This window comes from Salmo trutta, chromosome 25 (assembly GCF_901001165.1).
Source record: "Salmo trutta chromosome 25, fSalTru1.1, whole genome shotgun sequence".
In the NCBI taxonomy this organism is placed as follows: domain Eukaryota; kingdom Metazoa; phylum Chordata; class Actinopteri; order Salmoniformes; family Salmonidae; genus Salmo; species Salmo trutta.
This window is the reverse complement of record NC_042981.1, coordinates 2,546,083-2,559,810: the sequence shown is the minus strand read 5'-3', so window position 1 is coordinate 2,559,810 and position 13,728 is coordinate 2,546,083. Positions and strand designations below refer to the sequence as shown.

Genomic DNA, 13,728 nt, shown 5'->3' with positions numbered 1-13,728 from the left:
ACAGTATAAAACACACAGCACTGCAGTATAAAACACACAGCACTACAGTATAAAACACACAGCACTGCAGTATAAAACACACAGCACTACAGTATAAACACACAGCACTACAGTATAAAACGCACAGCACTACAGTATAAAACACACAGCACTGCAGTATAAAACACACAGCACTGCAGTATAAAACACACAGCACTACAGTATAAAACACACAGCACTACAGTATAAAACACACAGCACTGCAGTATAAAACACACAGCACTGCAGTATAAAACACACAGCACTACAGTATAAAACACACAGCACTACAGTATAAACACACAGCACTACAGTATAAAACGCACAGCACTACAGTATAAAACACACAGCACTGCAGTATAAAACACACAGCACTGCAGTATAAAACACACAGCACTGCAGTATAAAACACACAGCACTACAGTATAAAACACACAACACTGCAGTATAAAACACACAGCACTACAGTATAAAACACACAGCACTACAGTATAAAACACACAGCACTACAGTATAAAACACACAGCACTACAGTATAAACACACAGCACTACAGTATAAACACACAGCACTACGGTATAAAACACACAGCACTACAGTATAAACACACAGCACTACAGTATAAACACACAGCACTACGGTATAAAACACACAGCACTACAGTATAAAACACATAGCACTACAGTATAAAACACACAGCACTACAGTATAAAACACACAGCACTACAGTATAAAACACACAGCACTACAGTATAAAACACACAGCACTACAGTATAAACACACAGCACTGCGGTATAAAACACACAGCACTACGGTATAAACACACAGCACTACAGTATAAACACACAGCACTACGGTATAAAACACACAGCACTACAGTATAAAACACACAGCACTGCAGTATAAAACACACAGCACTGCAGTATAAAACACACAGCACTGCAGTATAAACACACAGCACTGCGGTATAAAACACACAGCACTGCAGTATAAAACACACAGCACTACAGTATAAAACACACAGCACTGCAGTATAAAACACACAGCACTACAGTATAAAACACACAGCACTGCAGTATAAAACACACAGCACTACAGTATAAAACACACAGCACTGCAGTATAAAACACAGCACTGCAGTATAAAACACACAGCACTACAGTATAAACACACAGCACTACAGTATAAACACACAGCACTACGGTATAAAACACACAGCACTACAGTATAAAACACACAGCACTGCAGTATAAAACACAGCACTGCAGTATAAAACACACAGCACTACAGTATAAACACACAGCACTGCAGTATAAAACACACAGCACTGCAGTATAAAACACACAGCACTGCAGTATAAACACACAGCACTACAGTATAAAACACACAACACTACAGTATAAACACACAGCACTGCAGTATAAAACACACAGCACTGCAGTATAAAACACACTGCAGAATAAACACACAGCACTGCAGTATAAAACACACAGCACTGCAGTATAAAACACACAGCACTACAGTATAAAACACACAGCACTGCAGTATAAAACACACAGCACTACAGTATAAAACACACAGCACTACAGTATAAACACACAGCACTACAGTATAAAACACACAGCACTACAGTATAAAACACACAGCACTACAGTATAAAACACACAGCTCTGCAGTATAAAACACACAGCACTGCAGTATAAAACACACAGCACTACAGTATAAAACACACAGAACTACAGTATAAAACACACAGCACTACAGTATAAAACACACAGCATTACAGTATAAAACACACAGCACTGCAGTATAAACACACAGCACTGCAGTATAAAACACACAGCACTACAGTATAAAACACACAGCACTACAGTATAAAACACACAGCACTGCAGTATAAACACACAGCACTACAGTATAAAACACACAGCACTACAGTATAAAACACACAGCACTACAGTATAAAACACACAGCACTGCAGTATAATCAGATGGTTTGGGAAAGTGTGGTTCAACTAGGGGTCAAAACATTGACCCCGCCCCACTTCATCATCCATTTTAGTGTTTAACCAAACTTTAAACGTCGTATTTGTGCCTTGAGAATAATAGTCCACGATACTTTTACTTGTTGAGCACCATCATTCTGCAGGGCTTGATGGGATACTGTTACTTGTTGAGCACCATCATTCTGCGGGGCTTGATGGGATACTGTTACTTGTTGAGCACCATCCTTCTGCAGGGCTTGATGGGATACTGTTACTTGTTGAGCACCATCCTTCTGTGGGGCTTGATGGAATACTGTTACTTGTTGAGCACCATCCTTTTGCGGGGCTTGATGGGATACTGTTACTTGTTGAGCACCATCATTCTGCAGGGCTTGATGGGATACTGTTACTTGTTGAGCACCATCCTTCTGTGGGGCTTGATGGAATACTGTTACTTGTTGAGCACCATCCTTTTGCGGGGCTTGATGGGATACTGTTACTTGTTGAGCACCATCCTTCTGCGGGGCTTGATGGGATACTGTTACTTGTTGAGCACCATCCTTCTGCGGGGCTTGATGGGATGCTGTTACTTGTTGAGCACCATCATTCTGTGGGGCTTGATGCGATACTGTTACTTGTTGAGCACCATCATTCTGCGGGGCTTGATGAAATGCTGTTACTTGTTGAGCACCATCATTCTGTGGGGCTTGATGGGATACTGTTACTTGTTGAGCACCATCATTATGCGGGGCTTGATGGGATGCTGTTACTTGTTGAGCGCCATCCTTCTGTGGGGCTTGATTGGATACTGTTACTTGTTGAGCACCATCATTCTGTGGGGCTTGATGGGATACTGTTACTTGTTGAGCACCATCCTTCTGCGGGACTTGATGGGATACTGTAACTTGTTGAGCACCATCCTTCTGCGGGGCTTGATGGAATACTGTTACTTGTTGAGCACCATCCTTCTCTTCTGCGGGGCTTGATGGGATACTGTTACTTGTTGAGCACCATCATTCTGCGGGGCTTGATGGGATACTGTTACTTTTTGAGCACCATCATTCTGCGGGGCTTGATGGAATGCTGTTACTTGTTGAGCACCATCCTTCTGCGGGGCTTGATGGGATACTGTTACTTGTTGAGCACCATCCTTCTGCGGGGCTTGATGGAATACTGTTACTTGTTGAGCACCATCCTTCTGCGGGGCTTGATGGGATACTGTTACTTGTTGAGCACCATCATTCTGCGGGGCTTGATTGGATACTGTTACTTGTTGAGCACCATCATTCTGCGGGGCTTGATGGGATACCGTTACTTGTTGAGCACCATCATTCTGCGGGGCTTGATGGGATACTGTTACTTGTTGAGCACCATCCTTCTGCGGGGCTTGATGGAATACTGTTACTTGTTGAGCAACATCCTTCTGCGGGGCTTGATGGGATACTGTTACTTGTTGAGCACCATCATTCTGCGGGGCTTGATGGGATACTGTTACTTGTTGAGCACCATCCTTCTGCGGGGCTTGATGGAATGCTGTTACTTGTTGAGCACCATCCTTCTGCGGGGCTTGATGGGATACTGTTACTTGTTGAGCACCATCCTTCTGCGGGGCTTGATGGAATACTGTTACTTGTTGAGCACCATCCTTCTGCGGGGCTTGATGGGATACTGTTACTTGTTGAGCACCATCATTCTGCGGGGCTTGATGGGATACTGTTACTTGTTGAGCACCATCATTCTGCGGGGCTTGATGGGATACTGTTACTTGTTGAGCACCATCATTCTGCGGGGCTTGATGGGATACTGTTACTTGTTGAGCACCATCATTCTGCGGGGCTTGATGGGATACTGTTACTTGTTGAGCACCATCCTTCTGCGGGGCTTGATGGGATACTGTTACTTGTTGAGCACCATCCTTCTGCGGGGCTTTCGTTGGTGTATGCGTGATCATCAATATCCATGATATTTACTGCGTTAGGTTCTTTGACTTCATCTAGGTTTTCATATATTTATTCTGACATCTTTAACACTCCCGTCTAGTGATATGTCAGTTGTACCTCTGTCCCGCCCTGACCCGAGAGAGCCATTTTTCTCTGTTTGGTTAGGTCAGGGTGTGATATGGGGTGGGCATTCTATGTGTTGTATGTCTATGTTCGTTTTTCTTTATTGGCCGAGTATGGTTTCCAATCAGAGGCAGCTGTCATTCGTTGTCTCTGATTGGGAATCATACTTAGGCAGCCTTTTCCCCCCCACCTGTGTTTGTGGGTTATTATTATTTCTGTGTGTGTACACACTCCACAGTTGCGTTACGTTTCTTGCTGTTTACCTGTTTATTGTTTTGGTTCGGTTTTCTTCAAATAAAGATGTGGAATTACCGGCACGCTGAGCCTTGGCTCATATATGACAGGGAATTTGAAGATAGAGAACGTGACAAGCTCCCCTGCTCTGCTCAGGTTTCTGCGTGACAGCTCTATGTAAGATATCATTTTATCTGTCAAACCAATATGCCACGAACCACCACAATGTGACTCCCAGGAGCCTTGGTTTCTGAACATCATGTTTGCTTCCAACAGTATAGATTAACTCTAAACATAGGATTTTTTTTAAAGCATACAACTGACAAATACATTTGCGTAGAGCAAAAATGGGATCCTGTGAATTGGCACATACATCACATATTATAAGGGGAGGTTTTTCACCTGTTACGGCATGCACTCTGTGACCGGACATTGAATGGCTTTTTCTTTTTCTATCTATGTTGTGAAGAGGTGTGTGTGTGTGTGTGTGTGTGTGTGTGTGTGTGTGTGTGTGTGTGTGTGTGTGTGTGTGTGTGTGTGTGTGTGTGTGGGAAATGTTCCGTATGTCTCAAACTTTCTCAGAGGGTTTTTTGTTCAGTGATGTCATTCACACCATGAGAAACTCTGATGGTCCACTTGACAGCACAAACAGATCTTGTCGACGTTCTACATAACACTAGAACCGTACTGATCAGGAGAGACCACCAAACGAGTCAGGATGGTGGATCAAGGCCAGATAACGCAAAGTTCACAGAGGCCTCGCATAGTTTTATTGCTCTGAGGGGTCACAGCAGGTCATAGGTGACGCCACAGCACTCTGTATGACCCCTGTACGAACTATGACCCCCTGACCCCCCCCTCGTTATAGGCGCAGGTGGATGAGAACAAGGTGGAGGACATGTGTCTGCATGACCTGTATAGCCTTGACCCATGACCTCTGAGACCACAGGAGGTTGGTGGCACCTTAATTTGGGGAGGATGGGCTCCTCGTAACGGCTGTAGCGGAATAAGGGGATTGACCATCAAAGACATGGTTTTCATATGTTTGATGCCATTCCGTTGGCTCCGTTTCAGTCATTATTATGAGCCGTCCCCCATCAGCAACCTCCACTGTCTGAGACCTAACCTCTAACCTCAAACCTTTGACCCCCATACAGGTGCAGGTGGATGAGGACAGGGTGGAGGAGGTTCGTCTGCGCTCGGTGGTGCCCACCAAGAAGATGCCCGTCACCGAGGGTGTGGTAGAGATTAAGTACAAGGACGGCTGGGCCCAGATCTGTGATGTGGGATGGACCCCTAAAAACACCCGGGTCATCTGTGGTATGCTGGGGTTCCCCCATGAGAGGAAGGTCAACAAGAACTTCTACAAGTAAGTCAGAGTAGAGGGATTCACTCATACCAGTGAATATATTCTAGTGGTCCCGTGTGGCTCAGTTGGTAGAGCATGGTTGGTAGAGCATGGTGTTTGCAACGCCAGGGTTGTGGGTTCGATTCCCACGGGGGACCAGTACGGCGTACGGAGAGAAAAAATGTATGAAATGTATGTATTCACTACTGTAAGTCGCTCTGGATAAGAGCGTCTGCTAAATGACTAAAATGTAAATGTAGTATCTACATAGTAGGCTTAAATTGAAGATGTGGCAAATAGGAGTGACAATAGCGTCTGCTATTATCCTCAGTAATTTTCCATCCAGGTTGTCAGACCCCGGTGGCTTGTTATTGTTGATAGACAACAACAAAATGTTCACCTCTGACACACTCACTTTACGGAGATCAAAATTACAATTCTTGTCTTCCATAATTTGGTCTGATATACTTGGATGTGTAGTGTCAACGTTTGTTACTTGGCATGTCATTGCCTAAGTTTGTTTATCTTGCCAATGAAAAAAGTAATTAAAGTAGTTGGCAATATCAGTGGGTTTTGGGATGAATGAGCCATCTGATTCAATGAATGAAGGAGCTGATTTTGGACTTTTTTCTCAACATTTCATTGAAGGTGCGGCAAATCTTTTACTAACATTCATTATGTCATTTATCTTTGTTTCATAGTGTAGTTTCTTCTTCTTTTTATTCAGTTTAGTCACATGATTTCTCAACTTGCAGTACGTTTGCCAATCGGTTGTGCAGCCAGACCTATATGCCATTCCTTTATCCTCATCCCCTCTCAACCATACAATGTTTTAAATTCCTCATCAATCCACAGAGATTGAACAGTTTTTACAGTCATTTTCTTATTGGGTGCTTATTAGTAACTGGGATAAGCAATTTCATAAATGTGCCGCGTCTGTTTGCTCCTCATTACACACCACGGACCAACAAATATTATTTACATCATCAACATATGAATCACTACAAAACTTATTGTATGACCTCTTAAACACTATATTAGGCCCAGCCTTTGGAACTTTGGTTTTCCTACATATGGCTACTCTATTCTGATCACTATATTCTGTTTTTTTCATATTGTTTATAACTCATTTTGTACATAATGTTGCTGCTACCGTCTCTTATGACCGAAAATAGCTTCTGGACATCAGAACAGCGATTACTCACCTCCAACTGGACAAAGATTTGTTCTTTAATGAGTCCGAAGCGAAGGATGTACTGCTTTGTCAAGACAAGGCCCGAATCCCCGTCATCAGCGTGAAGAAAAGATGGAGGAAAAGGGGGAGGAGGGCGGGGTGCCTTGTAAGAATTCGCCGACGAGTAGGTAAACCACCACTAGTAGGTAAACCACCACGAGTAGGTAAACCACCACTAGTAGGTAAACCACCACGAGTAGGTAAACCACCACGAGTAGGTAAACCACCACTAGTAGGTAAACCACCACTACCCTCTGTATTATTGGCCAACGTTCAATCATTGGAAAACAAACAGGACGTTCTACGATTAAGACTATCCTACCAACGGGACATTCAAAACTGTAATATATTATGTTTCACCGAGACGTGGCTGAACGACGACACGGATAATATAGAGCTGGCTCCATTTGGCAAATCTGACCAGAATTCTATCCTCCTGATTCCTGCTTACAAGCAAAAACTAAAGCAGGAAGTACCAGTGACTCGCTCAATACGAAAGTGGTTAGATGACGTGGATGCTACGCTACAGGACTGTCTTGCTAGCACAGACTGGAATATGTTCCGGGATTCCTCCGATGGCATTGAGGAGTACACCACATCATTCACTGGCTTCATCAATAAGTACATCGACGACGTCGTCCCCACAGTGACCGTACGTACATTTCCAAACCAGAAGCCATGGATTATAGGCAACATCCTCATCGAGTTAAAGGGTAGAGCTGCCGCTTTCAAATTGCGGGACACTAATCCGGACGCTTATAACAAATCTCGCTATGCCCTCATACGAACCATCAAACAGGCAAAGCGTCAATACAGGACTAAGCTTGAATCCTACGACACTGGCTCAGATGTTGGCAGGGCTTGAAAAATATTACTGACTACAAAGAGAAACCCAGTCCCTTGTAAATGATGATTGGCTGAATACTCTCTAGAGTCTAGACTAGAATGCTTTTATTATACTGGATATATATTTTAGGTCTTTGTGTGTTTATTGGATAGAGAGAATTTGATTCCAGTCCACCTATTCCGCTCCAGTCATTAACACGAGCCCATTCTCCCCAATGAAGGTACCACCAACCACTTGTGTTTGACTTTTACTGTCGTATTGCGTTTACAAAAAAATATTAAGAAAATAATGCAAATACAATTAACTTACATTTTCTTATAGCCAAAAATTAAATCCCAACATCATATAACATATTAATACATCAAAAGCCATCCCACTCCTTCAGGAAAAGTTAAAACCTTAATACAAATGTTTATTTATTATTTTATTTTATTTTTTACCCTTATTTTACCAGGTAAGTTGACTGAGAACACATTCTCATTTGCAGCAACGACCTGGGGAATAGTTACAGGGAATAGGAGGGGGGATGAATGAGCCAATTATAAGCTGGGGATGATTAGGTGACCGTGATGGTATGAGGGACAGATTGAGAATTTAGCCAGGACACCTGTTTAACGTATCTTCTGAAAGACGGCACTCTACACAGGACGATGTCCCCAATCACTGTCCTGGGGCATTGGGATATTATTTTAGACCAGAGGAGAGTGTGCCTCCTACTGGCCCTCCAAATCCACTTCCAGCAGCATCTGGTCTCCCATCGAGGGACCAACCAGGACCAACACTGCTTAGCTCAGTGTTATGGAATATGACGGTGTTACGGAATATGACGGTGTTACGGAACACGACGGTGTTACGGAACACGACGGTGTTACGGAACACGACGGTGTTACGGAACACGACGGTGTTACGGAACACGACGGTGTTACGGAGTATGACGGTGTTACGGAACATGACGGTGTTACGGAACATGACGGTGTTACGGTGTTACGGCACATGACGGTGTTACGGAACATGCCGGTGTTACGGAACATGCCGGTGTTACGGAACATGCCGGTGTTACGGAACATGACGGTGTTACGGAACATGACGGTGTTACGGAATATGACGGTGTTACGGTGTTACGGAACATGCCGGTGTTACGGAACATGCCGGTGTTACGGAATATGACGGTGCAACGGAACATGACGGTGTTACGGAATATGACGGTGCTACGGAACATGACGGTGTTACGGAATATGGCGGTGCTACGGAACATGACGGTGTTGCGGAGTATGATGGTGTTACGGAATATGACGGTGTTACGGTGTTACGGAACATGACGGTGTTACGGAACATGACGGTGTTACGGAGTATGACGGTGTTATGGAACATGACGATGCTACGGAACATGACGATGCTACGGAACATGACGGTGTTGCGGAGTATGACGGTGTTATGGAATATATGGTCTTAAATGGTGGGCTGTGAGCCCTCCGGTTTCTTTTCCCAATATAACCCTTCTCCTCCAGATCGACGGGCAGACAGACAGAGATCGGCATTCTGGGCCGTCCTCCATTAATAAGGTCTTCCTCCCATCCCGTGTCATCCCGTATGAAGGCACATGGTGTCTGACGACTGAGGCTCTGCTCTCTCTGACTGACTGAAGGGTGATGCAGCGATTCAGGAAGGGGAAATGGGTCGATGATTAGGCCCAAATCCAGAACACAGAGGGAACCCTTTGGAACGCAGACACTGACTGACTGCAACTGGAGATTAGCCAAGTGAGCCAAGCAACAAGCATCAACATGCTAGGGAATGCTCTAATCCCGTAGCTATCAGTCTGCTGTAATCCCGTAGCTATCAGTCTGCTGTAATCCCGTTGCTATCAGTCTGCTGTAATCCCGTAGCTATCAGTCTGCTGTAATCCCATAGCTATCAGTCTGCTGTAATCCTGTAGCTATCAGTCCGCTGTAATCCCGTAGCTATCAGTCTGCTGTAATCCCGTAGCCATCAGTCTGCTGTAATCCCGTAGCCATCAGTCTGCTGTAATCCCGTAGCCATCAGTCTGCTGTAATCCCGTAGCTATCAGTCTGCTGTAATCCCGTAGCTATCAGTCTGCTGTAATCCCGTAGCTATCAATCTGCTGTAATCCCGTAGCTATCAGTCTGCTGTAATCCCGTAGCTATCAGTCTGCTGTAACTCAGGATGAACTGACAGTCTTGGTTTATTATAAGGAGGTCAGGGACCATATTCATAAAGTTTATCAGAGTAGGATCAGTTTATTAGAATGAGTAATATTACATGAACAGGGGGTGGGTACCTGATCCTATTTCAGCGCTCCTACTCTGAGAGGCTTTATGAATACAGGCCCAGGTTAATTTAGGTCAGGCTCAGTAATGTGACGCTAATCTTTCCTGTCAGTGTCTTGGCTCCTCTCAATATTCACATTGTTCTGAAGAATGTGTTGTCGGGGGAACACTGCGTCTACCTTCCTCACAGCTCGACACTATATTTCCATTAGAATATAATCTGCTGTAAAAGTTGGTCTGTTCAGTTGGAATGAGATATTGTGCGTCAGGAAGTAAGGATTTTTGACAAGTCTGTGTGTTGAATGTTTTCATCACAACGACACCACTGTAGCGGACAGGTGGCTTTATGAGCAGGGCCCTGAACTGAACAGGAACAACTCTGATACTCTGATAGGGCCCTGAGTTTTTCCTGGTGAGGTGTCTTGATTCATTTTTCTCAAAACAGGTAGAGTACTGTCTGAACCCTCCTGGAGTACCAGCATCAAGACAGGTAGAGTACTGTCTGAACCCTCCTGGAGTATCAGCATCAAGACAGGTAGAGTACTGTCTGAACCCTCCTGGAGTATCAGCATCAAGACAGGTAGAGTACTGTCTGAACCCTCCTGGAGTACCAGCATCAAGACAGGTAGAGTACTGTCTGAACCCTCCTGGAGTACCAGCATCAAGACAGGTAGAGTACTGTCTGAACCCTCCCGGAGTACCAGCATCAAGACAGGTAGAGTACTGTCTGAACCCTCCCAGAGTATCAGCATCAAGACAGGTAGAGTACTGTCTGAACCCTCCCGGAGTACCAGCATCAAGACAGGTAGAGTACTGTCTGAACCCTCCTGGAGTACCAGCATCAAGACAGGTAGAGTACTGTCTGAACCCTCCTGGAGTACCAGCATCAAGACAGGTAGAGTACTGTCTGAACCCTCCTGGAGTACCAGCATCAAGACAGGTAGAGTACTGTCTGAACCCTTCTGGAGTACTACAGCATCAAGACAGGTAGAGTACTGTCTGAACCCTCCTGGAGTACTACAGCATCAAGACAGGTAGAGTACTGTCTGAACCCTCCTGGAGTACTACAGCATCAAGACAGGTAGAGTACTGTCTGAACCCTCCTGGAGTACCAGCATCAAGACAGGTAGAGTACTGTCTGAACCCTCCTGGAGTACCACAGCAGCAACAGTTTTTTTTGATGAGGACCTTGACCTGAGTTGTCCCTGGGCAGGTCACGTTAATGTTGAGATTTATGAGACTATTGGGCAAAAATAGGATATATGCCTTTTCTTTTCAGAGCATTCAAGGAGCCGAGTAGCCCGGTAGCCCAGTAGTCCAGTAGCCCAGTAGCCCAGTAGTCCAGTAGCTGACTAGCCCACTAGCCCAGTAGCCCAGTAGCCGACTAGCTCGGTAGCCCGGTAGCCCAGTTTCCCGGTAGCCCGGTAGCCGAGTAGTCCAGTAGCCCAATAACCCAGTAGCCCAGTAGTCCAGTAGCCCAGTAGTCCAGTAGCTGACTAGCCCGGTAGCCCAGTTTCCCGGTAGCCAGGTAGCCCAATAGCCCAGTAACCCAGTAGCTGAGTATGTTAATATCTGCTTTTTCTCTTCGTACCTCAGGGAGAATTGAGCTTTCCCATAGGGAGAATAGGGCTTTCCCAAAAGGAGAATAGGGCTTTCCCATAAGGAGAATAGGGCTTTCCCATAAGGAGAATAGGGCTTTCCCATAGGGAGAATAGGGCTTTCCCATAAGGAGAATAGGGCTTTCCCATAAGGAGAATAGGGCTTTCCCATAGGGAGAAGAGGGCTTTCCTGTAGGGAGAATAGGGCTTCCCGTATGGAGAATAGGGTGCCATTTGAGACTTATCCTCAAACTGTCTGGCTGCTTGTCTCATTTCCTGTTTTCTTCCTGTTTGCTTCCTGTCTGTACTGACCCTCCAGGTCTATTCAGTCTGGTAGAAGATTCTCTGCCATGTTTTGGAGGGGGGGGGGGGGTTCCATGGAGAGGTATTTAGGACAGGGGGTAAAACAAAGTACAGGCTTTTCCAAACATAACGGGCAGTTATAATTTTAAACAAATCTTTCTGGAACGTACTGTGTGTGTATAGTGTAACCAACTAAAGGAGCCTTTCTTCTGCAGTGGTTTCATAACAATACATTTGAGAAATCTATTATATTTTACTGGCTGAGCTATCTAGGGGAACAAGTCCAAAGTCGTTAAAAAAATGTAATATAATATTTCCATCGTTTTTTTTGGTTGATTTTTCCTCATACCGGTACCTCAGATTTTACACATGGAGACAGACTGGGGAGCAGTACATAGTTGGGTTACTGGTATGTTGCCTGGTAACAGACTGAGGGGCCAGTACATAGTTGGGTTACTGGTATGTTGCCTGGTAACAGACTGGGGGACCAGTACATAGTTGGGTTACTGGTATGTTGCCTGGTAACAGACCGGGGGACCAGTACATAGTTGGGTTACTGGTATGTTGCCTGGAGACAGACCGGGGGGCCAGTACATAGTTGGGTTACTGGTATGTTGCCTGGTAACAGACCGGGGGACCAGTACATAGTTGGGTTACTGGTATGTTGCCTGGAGACAGACTGGGGGACCAGTACATAGTTGGGTTACTGGTATGTTGCCTGGAGACAGACCGGGGGGCCAGTACATAGTTGGGTTACTGGTATGTTGCCTGGTAACAGACTGGGGGACCAGTACATAGTTAGGTTACTGGTATGTTGGATGGAGACAGACTGAGGGGCCAGTACATACAGTGGGGGGGGAAAAGTATTTGATCCCCTGCTGATTTTGTACATTTGCCCACTGACAAAGAAATGATCAGTCTATAATTTTAATGGTAGGTTTATTTGAACAGTGAGAGACAGAATAACAACAAAAAATCCAGAAAAACGCATGTCAAAAATGTTATAAAATGATTTGCATTTTAATGAGGGAAATAAGTATTTGACCCCTTTGCAAAACATGACTTAGTACTTGGTGGCAAAACCCTTGTTGGCAATCACAGAGGTCAGACGTTTCTTGTAGTTGGCCACCAGGTTTGGACACATCTCAGAAGGGATTTTGTCCCACTCCTCTTTGGAGATCTTCTCCAAGTCATTAAGGTTTCGAGGCTGACGTTTGGCAACTTGAACCTTCAGCTCTCTCCACATTTTTTCTATGGGATTAAGGTCTGGAGACTGGCTAGGCCACTCCAGGACCATAATGTGCTTCTTCTTGAGCCACTCCTTTGTTGCCTTGGCCGTGTGTTTTGGGTCATTGTCATGCTGGAATACCCATCCACGACCCATTTTCAATGCCCTGGCTGAGGGAAGGAGGTTCTCACCCAAGATTTGACGGTACATGGCCCCGTCCATCGTCCCTTTGATGCGGTGAAGTTGTCCTATCCCCTTAGCAGAAAAACACCTCCAAAGCATAATGTTTCCACCTCCATGTTTGACGGTGGGGATGGTGTTCTTGGGGTCATAGGCAGCATTCCTCCTCCTCCAAACACGGCGAGTTGAGTTGATGCCAAAGAGCTCCATTTTTGTCTCATCTGACCACAACACTTTCACCAGTTGTCCTCTGAATCATTCAGATGTTCATTGGCAAACTTCAGACGGACATGTACTGTAGATGTTGTAACATTGCTGCGGGGACTTGCTTCCATTCGGCCACAAAAGCATTAGTGAGGTCAGGCACTGATGTTGGGCGATTAGGCCTGGCTGGCAGTCGGC

At 45.1% G+C, this 13,728-nt stretch overlaps 1 protein-coding gene across 5 annotated transcripts in view; it reads left to right on the top strand.

The window, feature by feature from the left end:
* The window catches only part of LOC115161828 (lysyl oxidase homolog 3B), a 67,870-nt gene that overhangs the window by 17,592 nt on the left and 36,550 nt on the right, over positions 1–13,728 (top strand). For all 5 annotated transcript variants that reach the window (XM_029712629.1, XM_029712627.1, XM_029712625.1 and 2 more), the window contains exon 4: positions 5,458–5,669. In XM_029712629.1, coding sequence (XP_029568489.1) covers positions 5,458–5,669 — 212 coding nt within the window. The remainder of the gene's footprint in view (positions 1–5,457; positions 5,670–13,728) is intronic.